Below are 21,211 nucleotides of genomic sequence, written 5' to 3' on the forward strand. Positions count from 1 at the left end.
ATCCTCCCCACCCCATCCCCGAGCTATAAAGTGATAATTTAGTGTATTTCATCTTAGCAAGGAATTTAGAAATGCTTTATAAATGCTATTTAGAAGTACAAGACAAAAAGGTCACAACTCCACTTTTAAACTTGGTCACAAAACATCTGATAGCTTGTGATTTATTGCCTATGGAGGCACAGACAGGCACCCACAACCCAAAAGAACACGCCTGGCAGCCTTCTGAGTTGAAGGCAGTAGAGTCAATAGAGAAACCTCCACCGTGGCTAGAGCGGCTCTGACAGCGACAGGAACTTCCGGGGCGGGGCCCGTCCATTGCTTCCCTATGGCGAATGTGGGCTTTCCGCACGGCGAGGATCGGCAGTCTTTTGGCTGCTACTTCTGTTATTTTAAGACGGTGCCTGAGATTGGGTGTGGCCATGGCCAAGAGCAAGTTTGAGTACGTGCGGAATTTTGAGGTTCAGGACACATGCCTGCCGCACTGCTGGGTGGTGGTGCGGCTGGACGGCCGGAATTTCCACCGGTGAGCTGGAGGGGCGGGAGACCGCGTGGTGCGCCCGCACTTCCGGGAAGTGCGCCTCTCGTAGCTACCGGGGTAACGCGACAGCCAATGAGCACTCAGCATTGAGCGTCGCCTGAAGGACTTGCTAGGTGGTTGAGATATTTAAAAGGAACTGGGTACTGTAATTGGTGAAAAACCCGTGCTACTTTAGCTGAAACCAGTTTGCAAGAACTTGTGTGTGTGTGTGGGTGTTATTTCTCGGTCTACTACTTAAACTTCAGCCACACATGCGACCCTTTTGTTATTTTTGAGAGTTGTTAAGAAGCCTGCATAAGCCTAACTGTGGTCAGGAGTTGATAGTATGTCCTGTTCTCATTGTCAGCTTCATATTACATGGACTGACTGCACTAGAGTCAGGAGGAAAAAATGAGAGAATATAAACTATTGGGGACTTAATTTTAATAAAGGGTTCTTATTCGTTATTACCATTTTATAGCTGTTTAAGTACGTAGAGCTATAGTAATGTTTATTGAGCACTTAGTAAGAGAATTTTGATTTCCTAATCAGCAATACAACATGATAAGGTAAAAGTGTTCTCAATTCACCCAGTAAGGTGAAACTTCACAGAAAAGTGGATTGAAGCCTAGCAGTTGTATCCCTTTTTGTCAGTTTGTCAAAGCAAGAAAGATAAACTTTTTTTTTTCTGTATATGCCTATACGTAAGTGTAGGGTCAACATTGGGTGTCCCTCCTCAGAGCTGTCCTCCTTGTCTTTCTTGAGAAGGTCTCTCATGGAACTTCCTTGGAACTCACCAGATACTCTAGCCTGGTGGTCATCTAGCCCCAGGAATCCTGCCTCTACCTCTCCAGCACTGGGATGACAAGCAGGTGCCACCAAGCCCTCACCCTGTTTTATGTTTTGAGGCTAGAACTTGGCCCTAACAGTTTACCTACTGAGCTATCTCTCCATCTCTCTTAACTGCCTCTGTGGATGGTGTTGGTAATGACAGACTCTCCACCGCTTGTGCTCCTCTCTTTCCTTTATGAAGGTTTGCTGAGGAGCACAACTTTGCCAAACCTAATGACAGCCGGGCCCTCCATCTGATGACCAAATGTGCCCAGACAGTAATGGAGGAGCTGGAGGACATTGTGATTGCGTACGGCCAGAGTGACGAGTACAGCTTTGTGTTCAGGAAGAAGAGCAATTGGTTCAAAAGAAGAGCCAGGTGAGCTTCAAAACCAGCCTCCGCTAGGATGTTCTCCCGTTCTCTGCTCCTCGGTTTCTCATGACGACAGCTGAGATCTTAAAGGTTGTGGGTGATGCTGCATTTACAGAGTGCACATGTCCTATTTCGACTGTTTCCTTCCAATGAGATCTGAAAATCCTTGTGCTGTGTATTTTTTTTCTAAGGATGCTTTCTTTATTTAATTCTTTTCCTTCTGTATCCTGTCAATCCAGCTTCCAGACTGACCTATTGAATAGTTAGACGGATAAGCAGAGACTAGAAAAATAAGAGTACTGGTGATTCGTGGGTAGCATTGCAGGGTCACTCTTTCCATGTATGAAAGAGTTATTTAAACTTTTTAACAAGGAGATCCATCTTACATTGAATTTGGTAGTATACTGAAACTCTTTGGGGAATCAAATTATATGATGAATTGGTATGTCTTCAAAATAATGGTCCCCTTTCTTCCAAGACTGAAAACAATACCATACCCACAAAACAACAATAAGAAAATCCTGAATTATAAATGTATGCCAAGTCCTATGGAGAGAGATTTGGTGTTAGTGAGTGTGCTGGCTAGGTTTTTGTCAGTTTGACATAAGCTAAAGTTATCTGAGAGGCAGGAACCTCAATTAAGAAAATGCCTTCATAAGATCAGGCTGCAGGCAAGCCTGTGGGGCACTTTCTAAATTAGTGATTGGTGGGGGAGGGCCCGCCCACTGTGGGTGGTCCCCTTCCTGGGCTGGTGGTCCTGGGTTCTGTAAGAAAGCAGGCTAAGCAAGCCATGGGAAGCAAGCCAGTGAGCAACATCCCTCCATGGCCTCTGCATCAGCTCCTGCCTCCAGGATCCTGCTCCGTTTGAGTTCCTGTCCTGACTTCCTTCAGTACTGAACAGTGATGTGAAAGTATAAACTGAATAAATCCTTTTCTTCTCAACTTACTTTTGGTCATGGTGCTTCATCATAAGTTAGTAAGTAGTTTAAGTAGAGGCTGACTCCATTTAAAACATATTAAAAGTTTCTCTTAGCTGTCTGGGAGCTTTGTATAATCTCTCTATTGTATCTGCAGGTCCAGTCTTGGCGTGGAATTAATACCAAATACTTTCTCTTTTCTTGTTCCGCCCAATGTGTCTTACAAGTAAGTTCATGACTCTCGTGGCCTCCCAGTTCGCCTCCAGTTACGTGTTTTACTGGCGGGATTACTTTGAGGACCAGCCCCTTCGGTATCCTCCAGGATTTGATGGGAGAGTCGTGTTGTATCCTAGCAACCAGACTTTGAAGGACTACCTCAGCTGGCGACAGGCAGACTGTAAGTGGTTACACAGTTTGAATCAAACCTACCAAACCTGTGCATTAAAGCTGGGGGTCTCATACAAGTTTGCCTCATTAGTACATTGTTGGAGTCAAGTGTCTTTTAAAAAGTGTTTGTTTGTTTGTTTGTTTTCATTCAATAGAGCCTTTCTTTATAGCCCAGGCTGACTTTCAATCCTGCTCTATACGGCCTGTGTTAGAGGATGTGTCCCACTACACCAAACTGTCTCTCACACTCTAATTAGTTAACAATATTTGAAAACTCAGGAGATTTTTGTGGGAGAATTATCTGTAGTTGTTTGTTCTGTGTGTGCATGGTGTGTGTACACATGCATGTTTTGTATATGAGTGCATGTGTACATGCATGTGCTTATGTGCACTGTTGCAGAGCCTGTACAAGTGTTGCAGAGCCAGAGGAAGGAGTGGGCTGTCCTGCTCCATCACTTTGTTCTGTCCCTGACTGAACCTGGAGCAAGTCTGGCAGCTGGCAAGCCCCAGAGATCCTCTTAGAAGAGCTCTGGGGTTTCTGGGGTTCCAGGTGCACGTGGCTATGCCCAGCTTCTTACACGGGTACTGGGATCCAATCTCAGGTCCTCCAGCCTGCACAGCAAGAGCTCTTACCCATTTAGCCACTGTTTCTTCAGAAGAGAAGTGCATTTCCACTCCATTCATGCAGAGCCTGTGTGATTGCAGCTCCTTTATTGCTTTGGGACACACTCATGAAGTCATAAGTGGCACAGTCCCTGCCATTCCCCTGGGGTTACCTTTGCAACTATTTCTAGGATGAACACCTAAGTTAGCAGATTTGCATTAGGCATTACTGAGATGTGAAGTTGTTTTCAGGAAGTTAGTTTACGTGCCTACCCCTTTTCCTGTCTGTCCCTGTCTGCCTCCCAGGCAGACTGGGGAGCCACTAACTGTCTCTGAGATCTTTGTACTTTAAAGTGGAGAGAAGCTGGGTTGTGATGTTCCTGGAAACATAAGTAGTCTATATGTAAAACAAAGTGAATATGCTATAATATATACTATTATCCATTTGTCAGGATAAGATTCAGTGTATATAAATGTTACTTTGTTTTTCTCACAGGTCACATCAATAATCTTTATAATACAGTTTTCTGGGCCCTTATCCAGCAGTCTGGACTAACACCAGTCCAAGCCCAGCAGAGATTAAAGGTATAAAGACCCCACAACAGAAACGCGGTTGAGGACACTTGCTCTGGTCACTGCTGGCATTTCTGCAATGTTCCCTTTTGCTCCTTAGCTTCCTTTGCAGCTCTGTTTGGGAAGGCTAGGAAGCTCTCCGCAGCAGAAGCTCCTGCCTTGCTTGTGGTCAGCAGAGTCGGTTATAACTTCTCCTGGGGCCACTGTGCCGGCCTGCTTACGCTTGGCTGCGATTGCATCTTGGTTCCTCCCCTCTTTAGACAATGCACGTGCTCTTCTCCTTAGTCCCTGGGAATTCTCTCCCCTCGTGCCGTATCCTGTTGGACTCCTGTTATAAAGCCCCCCGGATAAAGTGAGAGTCGGTGCTGACAGTCATCCAGCCTTACTCTGTGTATCTCTGCTTTAGGAAAGTTTAGGGTAATAGTTCTTACCTCCTAGGCTTATAGAAAGTACATGCCTTGATGTGTTCAAATGCACAGAGAAGTCCGTGCCGAGTCAGTACTGGCCTGCCTTCTTGGAGAACACTGCTGCCTGTGGGATGACTGGTCCTTCAGTGAGGTGATGTCCTGAGACAGGTCCTGGTACAGTGTCTTCTACGTAGTGATTACTGAGGTAGTCTTGGTCTTTACTAATAGTATCAATGGTGAAGGCTTACCTGTTAACACCAGTGGGAATGCCAGCAGCCATGTCCGGGTAGAGTCAAAATCATATTTTGCTTCCTTTTAGAAAAGTAAAGACAGTTGGGCAGTGGTAGCACGCACCTTTACTCTCAGCACTTGGGGGTCGGAGGTCAGGGGCACAGGCAGGCAGATCTCCGAGTTCAGGCCAGTGTAGTCTACACAGAGCGAGCTCCAGGACAGCCAGGGCTACATAGAGAAACAAAACAAAACAGTAGAGTAAAGATAGCCTTCGTCTACGTTCTCTTCTCAGTAATAGAGATGACATTGTGATCAAGTAAGAAATATCAACACCAAGTCGATATGCATACAAAGTTGATCTTTCCTGTTAGCTCCTACTAATCCCACACAGTCTGGACAGTACAGCCAGGGTTTCCAGCAGAAGGGGATTTCATGATGGCAGACACCTAGATTAGAATATTAGGGACTGGGGCGTGGCTCAGTAATAGAGTGATCTGAATGTTAATTAAAATGAGATTCATTTGTAACTAAGAGGAGCGCCAACAGTCCTTCCCCTTGGCGGTGGAAGGGTAGGAAAGAGACCTACTGAGGTTTTTCTCTGTGTTTTCCTCAGGGAACTCTGACGGCTGACAAGAATGAGATTCTGTTCTCTGAGTTCCACATCAACTACAACAATGAGCCACACATGTACAGGAAAGGGACGGTGTTGGTGTGGCAAAAGGTAAATGGTGGTCAGGTCACAGGAGCCCTCGTCCCTCCCTGGCTCTGTTTCTCACCATCCCATGTGGGGCTACTGTGCTGGGCACCTACATGCCATACATACAGTTTCCAAAAGAAGGCACTATACAGGAATAGTTTGAATGCTCATCAGTCAGTAGTGGCCTGGACTCTCTTATAGCAGATGTAAATAGTATCCCAGAATTTTACATTTGTGCACTTGTTTTCTGTGTCCCCATATCAAATAAACCCTTTTCATGGGTAGAGTATAGCGCTGGAGAGATGGCCCAGCAGTTAAGACCACTTGCTCCTTTCCAGAGGACATGGGTTCAGTTCCCAGCACCCACATGGTGACTCAGAACCATTTGTAACTCCAGTCCCAGGAAGTCCAACACTTCCTCCAGACCTCCTCGGGCACAGTGTGCATGTGGCACACCTACTTTGCATTCATAAAACATTTAAAAAAAAAAAACAACTTTTTCCCATGCTGGGTGAACGATTACATGGCTCATCCCCTCAGGACAGCTGACGTTCTTAGTGCTCAGAGATAACGTAAGACAGGCATAGAGGGAACAGATCAGAGACTCTGACTTTGAGCGACTTTATTAGATTTCCCAGAAATTCATACTTACCTTAATATTCTGGGATGCCTCTATACGTAATTCCACCATTGTTTTCTCAGCCGTCAGCCTGTAGGCATAATTATTTCTCTAAATTCATTTCTTTTCGTGTTAGTTTTTTATGAATGAGTGCTTTCAAGGATTAAAGGGCCCCTTGAGAGCCAGAACACATCCCCCTGGCAATCTCAGTTCGCTTATTACCTCGCTTGTTCTTTAGTACAGCCTTGGGTACTTAATCCAGGCAGAGGAAAGTTATCTTTAGTTCTGTAGTTACTGCAAACTATAAAAAGAGACTCTTCTTTGTTCCCAAGTCCATTGTATTAGTTGGTGCCTCTGGAGAAACAGAACAATAGGATGAATATAAACATATATTTATATAAGTACATATCTATATATACTTATGTGTGTGTGTATATATATATATGTGTGTGTATATATATATATATTAAATCGACTTAGAGTAAAATAGTAACAACAGTTGTCTCTCACCTAAGAGGGTAAGAACCCATTAGTTGCCTTGTTCTTAGGCCTCAGCAATTGCAGACATCCCTCAGGGGCCGTGTCACACTAGATAGGCAGAGAACCCTGGACCTGCACAGTCCACCAGACTGGGTAGCTCAGTAGTCCCAGTCTGGCACTGAAAACCTGGGAGGCTTGCTGGTCCTTAGTCAACAATGGAAGCTGGTTCTGGTACCAGAAGGCACTGTGCACACCTTGAGTGGGTCTTCCCATAGCAAAACAATCTGGAAGATTCTTCAGTTGAGTCCTCCTATTCAGATGATTCTAATTTATGGCAAGGTGACATAAAAACTGACCATCACAATCACTTTTCAAAATACAGCAAAGTAACCTTTTCCCAAGACTTGATGAAAATTTTGTGTTGCCAAGGGCCAACCCAGAGCCTCACCTATGCTAGACAGTAACTCTACCACAGATCTGCAGCCACAGCACTAACAGTGCTGGTTGATTCTGTCAGTTTTCGAGACAGAGTTTCACTGTGTAATGCTGGCTGGCCTGAAACTCACTGTTCAAGGGCTAGCCTTGAAGCCATTAAAAATCTGCCTACCTCCTAAGTACTGGGATTAAAGGTGTGTGTTCCATGCCAGACTAAATGTATTTCTACCTAGAGAGATGGCTACCCTGCCATTATTACATAAAACACCAACAGTCAGTGGCATATCAACAAAAAAGGTGAATTTCTCCCATAATTCTTTTTGTGTCTCTATTTCTCTCTCTCTCTCTCTCTCAACATTGTCCCTGTTCTGTCTTTTGCCTATAGGTGGAAGAAGTCAGAACACAAGAAGTCAGGCTGCCAGCAGAAATGGAAGGGGAAAAGAAGGCCGTGGCTCGGACCAGAACCCGGGTGGTGGCCTTGAACTGTGATCTTATTGGGGATGCCTTCTGGAAGGAACACCCAGAGATTCTGGCGGAAGAGAACTGATCTCGCGCTCTGCAGTTCTAGCATGCTTAATCACGCAGGGCTCCCCGAGTCTCCCCCCAACCCTAGGTGGCTCAAGCACTCCTGGTCCCAAGAACACTGTAAGGAAGGACATGACTGGAGACGGGTGGAGACAGATGAAGGAGGGATATGTGGGGGTGGCGTATCTCGTTCTGCTTAAGCAGAACACCTTTTTCTTTTTTTTAAAAAAAAAAAAAGAAAACTGTGTTAGAACATGACTTCTTTGGCTCTTTTCAAAATCATGGTCCTATTTTTATAAAGGAACTATTCATACTTTGCTGGAGGAGTCATTTTTAGCTGTGGTATAAGCCTTACAAAAAACTGTCACCTCTTTCCACCTCTGATAAAGAGGAGCCCAAACTTTACCCTCACCCACTTAACTAGCGAAGGCAGCGACTAAAAAACCCCACTTCTCACACCCAACTGCTTGCAGTTATCTTTTGGCATGCAGTTAAATATGGGTTGCTGCCTGCACAATGCCTCCAGATTGAGAAATCCCAGGGAACACTGGCGACTCTGTGCCAGTTCCCAGGGTGGCAGCTTTGCCTGAACTGAACACAGAAGGAATGGTTTGGGGATCCTGTGCCATTCCAGGGTTGATTTTTTTTTCTGGAATTGTTACCATAATCATTGACATCTCTTACCGGCAACACAGTTTCCAGTCGCTTAATTCTCTTTAAGAAAAGGTATTTTAGGGAGGTATATGTGTGTACATCCAAGAGGGAAGTGTGTGTGTGTGTGTGTGTGTGTGTGTGTGTGTGTGTGTGTGCGTGCGCGCGCACACACGCGAGTGCATGTGAATGTGAATGAGGATGGAGAAGCAGCTACTCTGTGTACACTGGGATTACGTCAGTGGCAAAGCTGATTTTGGATTAGACTTCTGGACAATCACATTCAAACAGCCTCAATACAGTGAGAGCTGTACCATGTGAATTCAAGAGCACCAAGAGGCCTGTTATGGTGGTATAGCCTAATCCTAGCACTCAGGAGGCTGAGACAGGAAGAGGAAATATTTGAAGCCAAACTGCTTGACATAGCAAGACTCTCAAAAAAGGGGTAGAGTCGGGCATGGGGTCACTGGTGATTGCAGAGGTTTTAAAATAGCTCCTCCCACCAATGGCAGGATGGGAAGCGGCAAGGGGCAGAGAATGGGGAGGGAAGGCATTTGCTCCCAAGGCGTTGAACTCAGTGGGGACATCATGATTCCCCTCGACCCTGTTTCCTATCTTAGAGGGAAAAGTTCATTTGGCTCCATTAGGAATTAATTAAAAGACAGCCCGTGTCCTGCTGCTGCCTGGTCTTGCATTTGCAGGATTTTCAGCCAAGAAGAAAATGTATTTTTGAAAGAGCAGCGTCTGGCCTCATCCCTCACTAATTGACACTCCATCTGCCGATGCCGGTTTTTTTTCCTTCCCATTCTCCCCACTCCCCAGGAAGAAGCAATAGAGCTCATGTTTGGTAACTGCTAAAATCTTTTTAAGAGGAAAAAAAAGCATAATAAAGACTTCAGCTCCTTGGCCTACTTAATTGGTTCCTACAGAGTGAGTCTAACTCGTGTGTTTGTCTTTGAAAAAGCTAGGATGCATGTCCCCACATAGAAGACATCCAGAGACCTCTGGGTACATTTTTTAAAAATGTTCATTTGAATGTTGAATTTGAAAGTGCCAATGTAAGATATCCATGTGGATGTTTGGGACTCTGAAGTGATTTTTTTAAAAAGCCCAAATGCTTCTGATACACAGCTATGAACATTATAGCACTTTGGGCAAGCAATTCTCAGTAAGATCATTAGCTCCTGATGAGCAAATTTAACTTAATGGTAGGTTGATAGCATGTTATATCAAAATTGGCCAAGTAGGGAATAAAGACCCAAGTTTCATTGACAACCGCTGGAGAAAGTGTGTGCTTTCGGATCCAGGGAAGTCTCCCTCTGGGCATGCCCTGAGATAGTCATTGAATGGTGCTGTGTAGCTTGGAAGTTTTCACTCAGGCAGGGGATTTTTAAAGCAATAAACCGGGGTTTAACACAAGTGTCATCAAGTACCATTACCTACCCAAAGCTTGCTCTTTGTTTCGTCTGTGTGTTTCCCTCCTACGATGCAGCTCACACGGTGCTGTGCTAAGTTTCATCTCTGTCTTAAAGATAGTCAAGTGTTCTTTTGGGCCACATTTTCAAACTTACAGAAAGTAAAGAAGACCCCCAAAGTGGTGGCACTTCGGAGAATGACTTGTGTGGCTGGAGATGGCAAGAAGCAAGACAGCTATGCTGGATGAGGAGAGACTATCTCCAGGAGTCTCACTTTTAAAACCATTCCTTTGGGGTTGAAGAGATGGCTATTCTTCCAAAGGAAGTCCCAGAACCCACATGGTAGCTCACAACGACCACAACTCAGGGGACCCAGCATTCTCTGGCCTCTGTGTGTATGTCTGATCGCTCATAGTGCACAGACATACATGCCGGCAGGCATACACGTGAAATATATCTTAAAGAGTTTTGCTGAACTAGACCTAAAAAATAGTGTTGATTCTTTGGATTTTGCAGTAGTCAGGAGAACATCAAGGAGTCAGTTTTCTTTTCTTTGATACCAAGTGTTCTCTAAACTTAGTGGGCAGGGAAAGGAAGTGAGGATGTAGTCACCCGTCTTTTATAGCACTCAACCATCTAGCATGCACCCACTGTATATTCTGTACCCTTCCTGTCATATTTCAGACGACAATAAGAACTCAAAGAGGCTCAGTAATTTGAGCTCAGACAGGCTATTTAACAGGAATGAAAAATGGGGTATGTCTTGTCTTCCTGTCCTTTGCCTCCAGCTCAAGCCAGACAACAGAGAACATCCTGGGACTTTAAAATGCTGCTCTCGGGGCCCACCCCCGAATCTGGGGCATCAACCACTCTAAGCTCTTTGTGAATATCAGTGAGTTTTACTAAATAAATGGTTAATTTTTACGGCCTCCGGAATGCTGGCTTTGTTTTCGAATAATGTGTCCCTACTTGTATATTTTGTTGACGTTAGAGCTCAAATTCAGAAGAGATAGTTAATATCAATGGGGGAGGGAAACGAGAACTAATAAACAGTATCTTCTTTAGTAACAAAAAGGTCAAGAGGACAGCCTCAACCTGTCTGCTGTCTGTGGAGGCGGAGCGAGGCCTGAGCAGGTCACGCCTCTCAGCACGCCCCTGCCTTGCGCCACGCCCCCTGCTGCTCTCCAGAGCGAATCTATGCTGCCCCCTGGTGGCCGCGGCTGCGCAGTGCGTCCCCTTGAGCCGCGGCTGCGGCTGCGCAGTGCCGCCCTCTGGCGGCTCGGCTCCTTCCTCCCGCCCATCGGCTTCTGCTTGCGGGCCTTTCAAACATGGAGGAGAGCGAGTGGGGGGCGAGGTCGGCTCGCGCCGGCAGCCCAGCCAGCCCGCCCAGCCCGCGGCTGGACGTCAGCTCCTACAGCTTCGACCCGCTGCTGGCCTTGTACGCACCTCGCCTGCCGCCCATTCCCTACCCCAACGCGCCCTGCTTCAACAACGTGGCGGAGTACGAGAGCTTCCTGAAGGGCGGGCGCACCGGGCGCGGTCGGGCTCGGGGCACCGGGGAGCCAGCCTCGGCGGGAACCTCCACCGGAACCTCCACGGGAGCCGGGAGCTCGTCCAGGGCCCGTCGCCGCGCCGCGCCCACCCCGGATCCCGAGCGCATCCAGCGCCTGCGCCGGCTCATGGTGGTCAAGGAGGACACGGACGGCACGGCCGGAGCGCGACGCCAGGGCCCGGGGCGCAGCAAGAAGGCACCCCGCAATGTGCTTACGCGGATGCCTTGTGAGTGCTGTGGGGCGGCTGGAGGTCTAAGCAGGGCTTGCAGAGGGCGTCTGCGGGAGTCTCGGGGGCCGTGGGGGCGCGTGGGGGCACGGTCACCTGTGAGTCACAGAGACTGCACGAGTTGAGGAACAGGGAGAGTGACGACCCACGGCGGTAGGGATGAGGTGGGGGTGGGGGAGATCTGCACAGGCTATCATGTCCGGAGGAATGTCCCCCAGGTAGTGAGGAGCTGCAGAGGGGCTGCGGTAGTGATGAGGCTTACGGAGCGATTGTAGGGCTTGTAGACAGTTTGGGGGGATGGGGGCGAACATCAGAGGTCTGCAGAAATGATGAGAGATCTTGGGGACCACTGCAGGGAGTTGAGGAGGTGTACAGAAGTTGTGTTGGAGCACAGCCAGTCTGAAGGTGTGTGGGATTTGAGGGTCAGGTGGAGAGTGAGGAGATGGGTATGTTCACATAATAGCACAAGACACGTCTCCTATCCCAGCATGGGAACTGACAGCCCCGCCTGGGGTGCCGTTTCCAAAACGGCTGCAGGGACTTGATCGGCATGTGTTCACATTAAATCACTAGTGTTGGAGTGCCGCAGACACAGAATGCTACCAAAACACAGGTGCGGTTTTACAGCTACTGGCTGGCTGGGGCAGGACTATCTGTCAGGCTCAGGTTACCTACCCTGTGTGCAGGTTGTTTTAAAATTCTAAAGGTAGAAATGGCACAAGAGAATTTCTTGCAGCTTCCTAATAGATCCGCAGGATGAATGAAGCCTTAAACAGCAAAGGTTCTAATGTGCTATTTAGATCTTGTTTAAATGGAATAAAAACAGCCTAGGGCTATATCAAATAGTTATGACATCTGCCCTGTGAACATAATGACCTACTTAGCCAGTCATAGCTTCTGTAGCCTGCTAATTAAATCGTTACAATGTTAAAGTGGCTTTTTTTGGAATAGAAGGTGTGAACTCAGTGAGAGATTTTGTTTTGTTATGTTCCTAGAAATTTGTTTATTAAGAGAGAAAGACCCTGAAAAGCAGTGCACTGCTGCCGGAGCCTTTGTGGGCTGGCATACTGTACCAGATCCTCCCAGCCCAGCCAGGATTTCCCAGAGCTGGCTCTCACAGCCATAGCAGAAAGACAGAGCGTGCCTGGCTCTGGAACAAGCTGCTACAGTACTTTGTTTTTGCCTATGTGTGTTGCCACTGTTAGGTTATTGAATTGCACCCAAGTCTCAGAGTGTGACATTTATTCCTGCTACCTCCTTGCTACCAAGATTGTCACGGGAAACACTTGAGAGCAGTTCTGGTTTTCCTGTGCTGTCAGGACTGTGAGAAAACCAGCTCCACCTGGCTCTCACGACTAAGTTCATTTCTGGAGTTAAGACCTCACTCAAGGTGTTAGCCCTCATCACTGAAACCCTGAAGCAGATGGAGTACCATGAGAGATGGGTGGATACTGCAAAGAACAGCCTCCAGAAAGCAAGCAAGTGCCTGAAGCACAGGGGTTAGATTTGTTAAGGAGTTTCTCCAAGGGCCACCTTTAGGATTTGAAGGAAGGACATGAATGACAACACAATCTTGAAAACTCAAGTTATTCAGTACACTTTATGTATAGCAGAGGTTAGCCCTTCTCATAGTGTATAGGCTTCACTTAAGTTTGAACACTGGCATCTCTCATTTCTGACTCTTTTATTTTAGGCAAGTTACACCCTTGGGCCTGACTTTTCCAACGTGGTTAATGAAAGCAGTAATAGTGACTGTCTGGCTCTGTAAGGGTTAAACTCATAAACATTTGAAAACATTTAGGACAGTGACATTCTCTAATTGGGAAGTTTTCATCAACATCCCGAGTGACGACTTTCTGCCCGTTGTTTCAGTGGTGGTCATTATTATTTTCAGGTTGACATAATTAAAGGTCAGGATACTCCTAGCTGCTTGGACTGAGTGTTGGCTCAGCTGTTGACTAAGCAAATGACCTTAAACAAGCCACTTCGATGCCCTTGAGCTTCTTTGTATTGTGCACTGGACTGAGATCTTTGTGAGTGCCAGCAGGACCCAGCTTTCCCTGACAGTACTTGGCGTAGGCGTTCTTAGATAAAGCTCACTAGAGAAGAAAGTTAACTTTGTGATAGGTCTTTGTTGTAAGCATTCCTTTTTTATTTTGTTTTATTTCTATTAATTAATTAGTTTACATCCCGACAGCAGTTTCCCCTCTGTCTTAGTTAGGGTTTTAGTGCTGTGAACAGACACCATGACCAAGGCAACTCTTATAAGGACAACATTTAATTGGGGCTGGCTTACAGGTTTAAAGGTTCAGTCCATTATCACCAAGGCTGGAACGTGGCAGCATCTAGGCAGGTATGGTGCAGGAGGAGCTGAGAGTTTTGCATCTTCATTTGAAGGCTGCTAGCAGAATATTGGCTTCCAGGAAGCTAGGATGAGGGTCTTAAAGCCCATACCCACAGTGCAGCACATACTTCAAAAAAGGCCATACCTACTCGAACCGGGCCATACCTTCTAATCATGCCACTCCCTGAGCCAAGCATCTACAAACCATCATACCCTCCCTCCTCTCCTCCTGGTCCTCTTCTATCCCTCTTCCCTTTCTCTTCAGAAAAGGGGAGGCCTCCCATGATTATCAGTCAGACTTGGCATCATATCGAGTTGTAGCGAGACTAAGTGTATCCTCTCCTATTGAGGCTAGAAGAGAGAGCCCAGTAGGGGAAACGGGTCCCAAAGGCAGGCAGCAGGGTCACAGACATTCCCTGCTCTTGCTGTTAGGAGTCCCACGTGAAGACCAGGATGCACAACCATTACATATATACAGAGGGCCTAGGTCAGTCCCATGCAGGCTCCCTGGTTGGCGGTTCAGTCTCTGCGAGCCCCTGTGGGCTCAGGTTAGTTGACTGGGTAGTTTTCTCATGCTGTCTGGCCCACACTGTGAGCACTTGTTAGTATTTTGTTCTGTTCCTTTCTTACAGTTTTGAATGTGAGCTTAGCCAGCCCCTCTGCTTCCTTCTAAGGCCACTGTCCCTGGCGTTTGCCTCCAACTGTACCGTGTAACCTAATTTCCAACATGATATATAAACTCCCACTTTCACTTGTTGAGTCATTTTTCTCCCAAGAGGATTTTCCTTCATTTGTCATGGTTTTCATTTCGACACCAACTCATGAATGAAGAAATCAGTTATCTAAACTGACATACAAGTGTAATGTGTAATACCACTAGCGATAATGAAATCGCTGTTTTAAAAAATGCACCGGGGTTCTTTGGCTTGTGGGTTTCTTTTTAATTACTAGAACCAGTAGCACAGGGAAGATAAGTTGACATGAAGTAGGGGACACCTATCATTGCGCCAAGCTCTGCAAGGGAAGCTCCCACATAAAAACGCAGTCTTTCCTGCCGATCACTCCTTCCCTGTGTGCTCACACTGCTGTGTAGGGCTCTCAGCAGCCAGACACTCAGTATATGCGCCTCGCACCAGCAGGCCCATTTCCTCCCCGTGTGAAGATGCACGCTGAAATACAGTAACTCCCGGGGCTCCCCCAGAGTGGGCATCCAAAGGCCATTCTACAACAGTAACAAATGTTGATTCGAAATGCCATGATGAAACCTACCTAGTATTATATATGATAAATTGAAAAATATTTTTAAAGGTTTATTTATTTTATGTATATGAGTACACTGTAGCTGTCTTCAGACACATTAGAAGAGGGCATCAGATCTCATTACAGATGGTTGTGAGTCACCATGTGGTTGCTGGGAATTGAACTCAGGACCTCTGGAAGAGCAGTCAGTGCTCTTAACTGCTGAGACATCTCTCCAGCCCCAAAAATACAATTTAAAAAATTTTAAAAATATATAATTAAACAGACTAATTCATCCTAAAGGCAGCTATAGCAACATATTGATTAAAATAAAGTAAATAACATTATAAATACTGAAATAACTTTTATAGTTTATGCCTCTGCCTCCAAAGTACTGGGATTAAAAGCGTGTGCCGCCACATCAGAGTACAACTTTAAAACTTTTATGGCACATAATATAAAATTACCCAAATGAACAGTTCTCTGAAGCCATGAAAATAACTATAATGGTTCCATTTCTTAAATGTTCATGTTTGTTTGTTTGTTTGTTTGTTTATGAGTTTTTTGTTTTTGAGACAGGGTTCCTCCGTAAAGTTCTAGCTGTTCTAGAACTCGCTCTGTAGACCAGGCTGGCCTGAACTCAGATATCTGCCTGCCTCTGACTTCTGAGTGCTGGAATTAAAGGTGTGTGCTACCAAGCCCTGTTTAAAGTATGTTTTTGTTTTATTTATTTTTATTTTATTTTCCCCTCCCCCTGTTTTTATTTTAATGAATAATACTTAGCTTCCTAAACAGCCATTTCCTTTGAGAGGCTAGCATAGATTTAGAAGCAATATAAGGCACACTTTATTCTCCTCAACATAGGATCAGGGCTTTTGGTTCCTGAAAAGGTTGACCCAGGAATGCAGCTCACCAGAATTACACTGAACAGCGCAGGACTGAGAACCATCTACTGGCGCGTGCACTCCCCTTTATTTCTTTTTTTGCCTGCAGACATTTTTAAAAGTGATGGTACATCTTAGAGTCACTGTCCTCATCAAACAGAGTCGACACTTATAGATAGTGAACGATTTAGATTTGAGTCACACATGGCGGCTTCTCCGCAGTCTGTTGGAATCTGGCATCCTTTCCAAGTGCGTTGGCTATGTTCAGCCTGCACCCATGGAGCTCCTTGGTGGTGGAGATGAGGGTTCCTTGGGTGTGCCGGGAGGCCCTGGCAGCCCCGCCAGAGAGGCTGGTGTCATCCAGTGCTGACCAAGGCCTCTGCTTGTTTCAGTGCATGAAGGTAGCCCTCTGGGTGAACTGCACCGCTGCATCCGAGAGGGAGTCAAGGTGAACGTTCACATCCGCACCTTCAAGGGACTCCGAGGTGTCTGCACTGGCTTCCTCGTTGCCTTCGACAAGTTCTGGAATATGGTAACAAGCCTTTTAAAAAATCTCCTGTGTGTCTAAAGGGCCCAAGTAACCTTGTTAAGCAACGCCCTAGGAATGATTTCTCAGAATTATACTTTATGGACCTGACAGTCACCACTGACAAGGCCTCTCTGCTCGTTTCCCTTAAAGCAAGGGTGCTCGACCTGGGCGGTTTGGCGTTTCCCTTCTCCCAGGAATGCAGGGCAGTGTATGTAGATTGTGATTATTTTTCAATAGTCACATCTGAGAAATGCTGGAGTGCTGCTTAGATGGGGTTCCATTGCTATGAGGAGACGAGATGACCACAGCAACTCTTACAAAGGAAACATTCAGATGGGGGCCGACTTATAGCTTCAGAGGTTCAGTCCATTACTGCCATGGTGCCTGCAGCATGGTGGCCTGCAGGCAGACATGGTGCTACAGAAGGAGCTGAGAGTTCTACATCTTGATCCACAGGCAGAAGGAGACTGTGTGCCACACTGGACATAGCTTGAACACATATGACCTTAAAGCCTGCCTCCATAGTGACACACTTCCTTCAACAAAATAGTGTCACTCCCAGTGACTAAGGATTCAAACACATGAGTCTGTAGGGGCCATTCCTGTTTAAACCCCCACCACATCAGTGGGGTCAATTTCAGAAATAATGACTGAAGCACATCCATATAGTGGAAAATAATCTGCCTTCCTCGACTTCTACCTGATTAAATGCCAAACATCGCCCATGTGATCCTCATGAGCTGTTTTTTAAAATACAAGTGTGGGTTGATGTCTGACAGCACATAAGATAGCCTCGCTCCACCAATCAAAGAACGATCCTGTCCCACGTGCCCATAGTGCTGAGGCTGACAAATCTTAAAGAATACTTACGTCTTCCTTTAGTAATTTAGACAAGCTGCCCACCAGCCGTTCTTTTGCTTGTTTGTTTTTGATTGAGACACAGTTTCTCTGTGTGGCCCTGGCTATTCTGGAACTAGCTGTGTAGACCAGGCTGTAGACAAGTCTCACTATGTACTCCTGATGGAACTCACTCTGCAGATGAGGCTACTGTAGAACTCAGAGATCCACCTTCCTCTGCCTTCTGAGTGGTGGAATTAGAGATGTGTGCCACCATGCCTGACAGCCATTGTTTTGTTCCTGTGTCAAAAAACAAGGTGACCAACTTCTGAGGAATGTGACACCTGAGTTCAGTGTGACTGCTGGTCTCCTGGGCATCTGGCTTGAAACCCTCCTTTTAATTGTTATGGAATTTGGATCCTAGGGGTGGCCCCATTGGGCATTCCCTCTGAACCTCTTTCCTCATTTCTAAAAGTACGCTAACACACTGTGATGATTTTTTTTGTTGAAAAGAGACAAGTTTCTCTCTCCAGATTTGTGGACAGGATCTCACTCTACATTCTGGAACCCATTATGCTGTCTAGACTGGCCTTGAACTTGTGGTAGTTGTCATCCTGCCTCAGTCCCCTGTCTGAGATTAGAGGGTGAACCACCAGGCCTGGCCCTGGGAGGAGAGAATTAAAGAGAGTATATTTATTGACAGTAGTGGTCATAGTTACTGTGTCTCTAGATTTGTAGGGTGAGTTTACATTCTTCAGAGTAGCTTCATTGCAGTGGCATTGATCCTGACAGTTTCTGTGAGGCTCACTTCACTCTGGTGAACCCCAGGCTGACTGAGACTAAGGCTAAAGGAGCAGCCATGCTTCTAGTGTGTACACGGCTTGCAGCCGCCCTGCAGCAGAATCACCCACGATTTCTGCTGAACAGTACATGTGGGAATCTCTAATCTTGAGACTCGTGAAATGGCTCAAGCAGGTAGTCGCTGGCCACCAAGCCTGATGACCAGATTTGATCCCCAGATCCCACTGTAGAAAGTAAAAGCTGAGTCCTGTTGACCTGTGTGCCCAGGTGATAACACGAGTGTAGGGGGGCTTGCCACCCATCCCTGGGATCACCCTAAACTCAGGATTGGAAATCTCACCAGTCTCCACCCTGAAAACCTCTACCCTGGAACCCTGCCCCCAGGAAACCCCATATAAGTCTGCCTTTTAGGGTAAAAGGTCCAAGCCTACTTCCAGGTTAGAAAACCCACCAATCCCTGGGCTTGGCTTGAAATTCTACCAATCCTCACCCTGGAAATCTTCACCCTGGAAAATTCCTTCCCCACGAAACCCTATATAAAGCCCGCCTCCTGCTCAGTTCTCTGCTGCGTCTCACCCAAGCACAGGTAGCCACCCTTCTGTGTCTCTTCCAGTAAATCTCATGTGAGATTTGTTGTGTGGTGTGACTTTGTGATATTCCTTGACACCTGCCTGTCAGGTTACCTCTCCCCTCAGAGTTGCAACACAATGTGCATTGTGCACAGTCTCCCTGAATACACACAAATTAAAAAAAAAAAAGTTAGCAGGGTGCTAGTGTACACTTTTAATCGCAGCACGTGAGAGGCAGAAGCAGGTGGCTCTCAGTGAGTTTCAGGTCAGCTTGGTTTACATAGAGAGTTCTCGGCAGCCATGTCTCTGTAAGGAGACCCTGTCTCAGAGCGGGGAAGGAGGAGGAGGTGGGGTACAGGTAGAGGGGGAGAGAAAAGAAAAACCTAACCAAAGTAACCAACACAGAAACTCACTTAAAAAAGAGCAGCCTCGTGTTTGGATTTTAATAAGCTCCCTGCATGCTTATGTGCACTGAAATTTTAGAATATCTACTGTGGTGTTGCAAAGACCTCGCCATTGTTAAAGAAGCTCATTTCATCTACTAGAAGGAGCTTGGAAATCCTAGGCAGCTGGCGTCAGACCTTACCATCATCTAGTGTCCAGGCTGTGGAGTTCACCTGTTTGGCTCTGCCATTATTAGATAGTCCTCTGCCTTTTTGCAAACCTCTATAAATAACCCTTGTTTTTCCTTTTCTCCCCTTTGGGCTCTTCCTGCAGGCCCTCACTGACGTGGATGAGACCTACCGTAAACCTGTCTTAGGAAAAGCTTACGAACGGGATTCTTCGCTAACTCTCACTAGGGTAGGCAGCTCCCCCTGACTTCCTGTGTACCCATCCTGCCTTGTAGCATAGAAGCCTTGATCATAAGCCCACTGCCTTTATCAGAGTCTGAGCCCCTCACTCACGCTCCCAGCATATCCCAAAAGCACCTGCTTCTTACCTACGTACATGAGCCACAGGTTGCCTCTTTGAAGGCTTAATGCCTTTCAGCTCCGTAACACAGAGATAAGGGTACCTTTTATCTTGCCATCGTTATCTGAATTATGTCCAGAAGTTAGAAAGTGACTGCTACCTTTTAAAAATGTCAGTGCAAGGCATTTACAAGATGTCGTGTGATGACAGAATTACATTGTAGGCATTACCATGGCTGATAGTGGTCACTGCTTTCCTTATAGCTCTTTGATCGGCTGAAACTTCAAGATTCCTCCAAAAAGGAAGCGGATTCCAAATCTGCAGTTGAGGACTCCACCCTGTCTCGATACTCCCAGACATCTACTTGGAAGGTGGCTTCGGTATGGGGACGAGGGGACACCGACCGGAGCTCACACAGGCGCTCCCGCTCCGTCCCTTCTTCCCTGCAGGCATCTGCAAGGGAGGAGTCCAGGTCTGAGCTGTCAGGGAGGACTACACGGACAGAAGGGTCCAGTGTGGGAGGTACCTTCTCCAGGGCCACCACCCTTTCACGGGGCCAGTCCCGTAAGAAAAAGCGAAAGCCCAAGGTGGATTACCAGCAGGTATTCACTCGGCACATAAATCAGATTTTCATTCGCGGCGAGAATGTCCTGCTGGTCCATCTGGCCCAGTGAGCAGCTCAGCCCACGTGACCTTTGGGTTGTAGAAATAAAGTGCATGAACTGTTCTCTGCTATATCCTAGTCTCCCACACAGTGCGAGTCGGAGTGAGTCCCGCTGGTCCTGCCCATGCAGGGCACAGAGCTGGCTCACCCTCTGGAAGGACAGGTCAGCAGGACTAACCAGGCAGAAGCCATTCACAGGACAGGCTCTGACGGGCTGTCACTGGCTGCTCGAGTCTCCAGCGTAAGCGCTTCGCTTTGACTTAGGGTCATAGTACGAGGGGAATCCACTCTGTGGAAACCTCGGAAATGTCTGAGAAGGAATAATTTCATTTCTAAAAGCTAGTGCTCTGAGCACCGTGAGTTTGATCTCGTGATGATCACGTTTGATCGATGTAAACTGCCCAAGATCCTGCACCCATATCTTGAAACTTATCTTTGTTCTACATCATTCTCTCTTGATCAAGAAATGAAATTTCTTAATCCTTGAATATTAATAAGGTCCAGGAAAGTTACCAGCTGATGGCGGAGTGAAGCTCAGCTCGGTGGTCGCTCAGAGCAGCCAGTGGTCCCCTCTGCTCTGTTCCCTCCTCCTGTGGGAAGGCACGCAGAAGCTTGTCCGCCCCTCACCAGAGGCGGCCTCTGCACATGGCACACCAGACGGGGCTGTACCGCACTCGTGGTGGCTTGTTGTCCTCTCGACTCCTGTGGCATGGTGCTAGTGCATGTGACATGTGCTGTTGTCACCCCATGTGTTGTGTGTGACCTGTCCTCATGTGCCCTTGGTGTCTGACTTCAGAGAGTCCTACATGAACTCAGTAATCCACATCTCTCACGCGGCTGAGTCACCTTTCCAGGCGGGCCTGGCCTTGTGTAGAAAGTCTCTGGGAATGGTGTTACCGTGAAAGAGGGATTCCCCGTGTCAAGCCAGTGAGGTTCTTAGAAAGAAGGACGGGTGTGTCCTAAGGACACTTGACTCCCATTTATGCTTGAGT

General features: G+C 46.8%; 2 protein-coding genes across 5 annotated transcripts; both read left to right on the forward strand.

Moving 5' to 3' along the window:
* Positions 1–311: 311 nt before the first annotated feature.
* On the forward strand, positions 312–9,319 carry Thg1l (tRNA-histidine guanylyltransferase 1 like). Of its 3 annotated transcripts, none has more exons than XM_021176993.2 (6): positions 312–523; positions 1,551–1,727; positions 2,866–3,035; positions 4,125–4,213; positions 5,453–5,560; positions 7,456–9,257. In XM_021176993.2, the coding sequence occupies exons 1-6, from the start codon at positions 333–335 to the stop codon at positions 7,615–7,617; spliced, it is 897 nt and encodes a 298-aa protein (XP_021032652.1). In that variant the 5' UTR covers positions 312–332; the 3' UTR covers positions 7,618–9,257. The 3 variants fall into 3 exon arrangements, with proteins under 3 accessions (XP_021032652.1, XP_085686217.1, XP_021032653.1); XM_085830091.1 differs by lacking the exon at positions 312–523 and adding an exon at positions 627–678 and having other exon boundaries at positions 7,456–9,319; XM_021176994.3 differs by lacking the exon at positions 312–523 and adding an exon at positions 1,147–1,389 and having other exon boundaries at positions 7,456–9,262.
* A 1,642-nt stretch (positions 9,320–10,961) lies between these two features.
* Positions 10,962–20,282, forward strand: Lsm11 (LSM11, U7 small nuclear RNA associated). Of its 2 annotated transcripts, XM_085830092.1 has the most exons (5): positions 10,962–11,440; positions 16,300–16,439; positions 19,361–19,444; positions 19,819–19,926; positions 20,005–20,282. In XM_085830092.1, exons 1-5 carry the CDS (start codon positions 10,990–10,992, stop codon positions 20,227–20,229), a joined length of 1,008 nt encoding a protein of 335 aa, XP_085686218.1. In that variant the 5' UTR covers positions 10,962–10,989; the 3' UTR covers positions 20,230–20,282. The 2 variants fall into 2 exon arrangements, with proteins under 2 accessions (XP_085686218.1, XP_021033616.1); XM_021177957.3 differs by having other exon boundaries at positions 19,819–20,282.
* Positions 20,283–21,211: the final 929 nt, after the last annotated feature.

Source organism: Mus caroli, unplaced genomic scaffold, assembly GCF_978045245.1.
Source record: "Mus caroli unplaced genomic scaffold, Mus_caroli_1 scaffold_13, whole genome shotgun sequence".
Classification (NCBI taxonomy): Eukaryota; Metazoa; Chordata; class Mammalia; order Rodentia; family Muridae; genus Mus; species Mus caroli.

Bases quoted from the DNA above. Each gene is read 5' to 3' on its own strand.
- Thg1l (XM_021176993.2), top strand. From the start codon at position 333: ATGTGGGCTTTCCGCACGGCGAGGATCGGCAGTCTTTTGGCTGCTACT. The intron at 1,728-2,865 runs GTGAGCTTCAAA...GTGTCTTACAAG, and splicing joins TGGTTCAAAAGAAGAGCCAG to TAAGTTCATGACTCTCGTGG. The intron at 4,214-5,452 runs GTATAAAGACCC...TGTTTTCCTCAG, and splicing joins AAGCCCAGCAGAGATTAAAG to GGAACTCTGACGGCTGACAA.
- Lsm11 (XM_021177957.3), top strand. From the start codon at position 10,990: ATGGAGGAGAGCGAGTGGGGGGCGAGGTCGGCTCGCGCCGGCAGCCCA. The intron at 16,440-19,360 runs GTAACAAGCCTT...CTCTTCCTGCAG, and splicing joins TCGACAAGTTCTGGAATATG to GCCCTCACTGACGTGGATGA. The intron at 19,445-19,818 runs GTAGGCAGCTCC...CTTTCCTTATAG, and splicing joins CTTCGCTAACTCTCACTAGG to CTCTTTGATCGGCTGAAACT.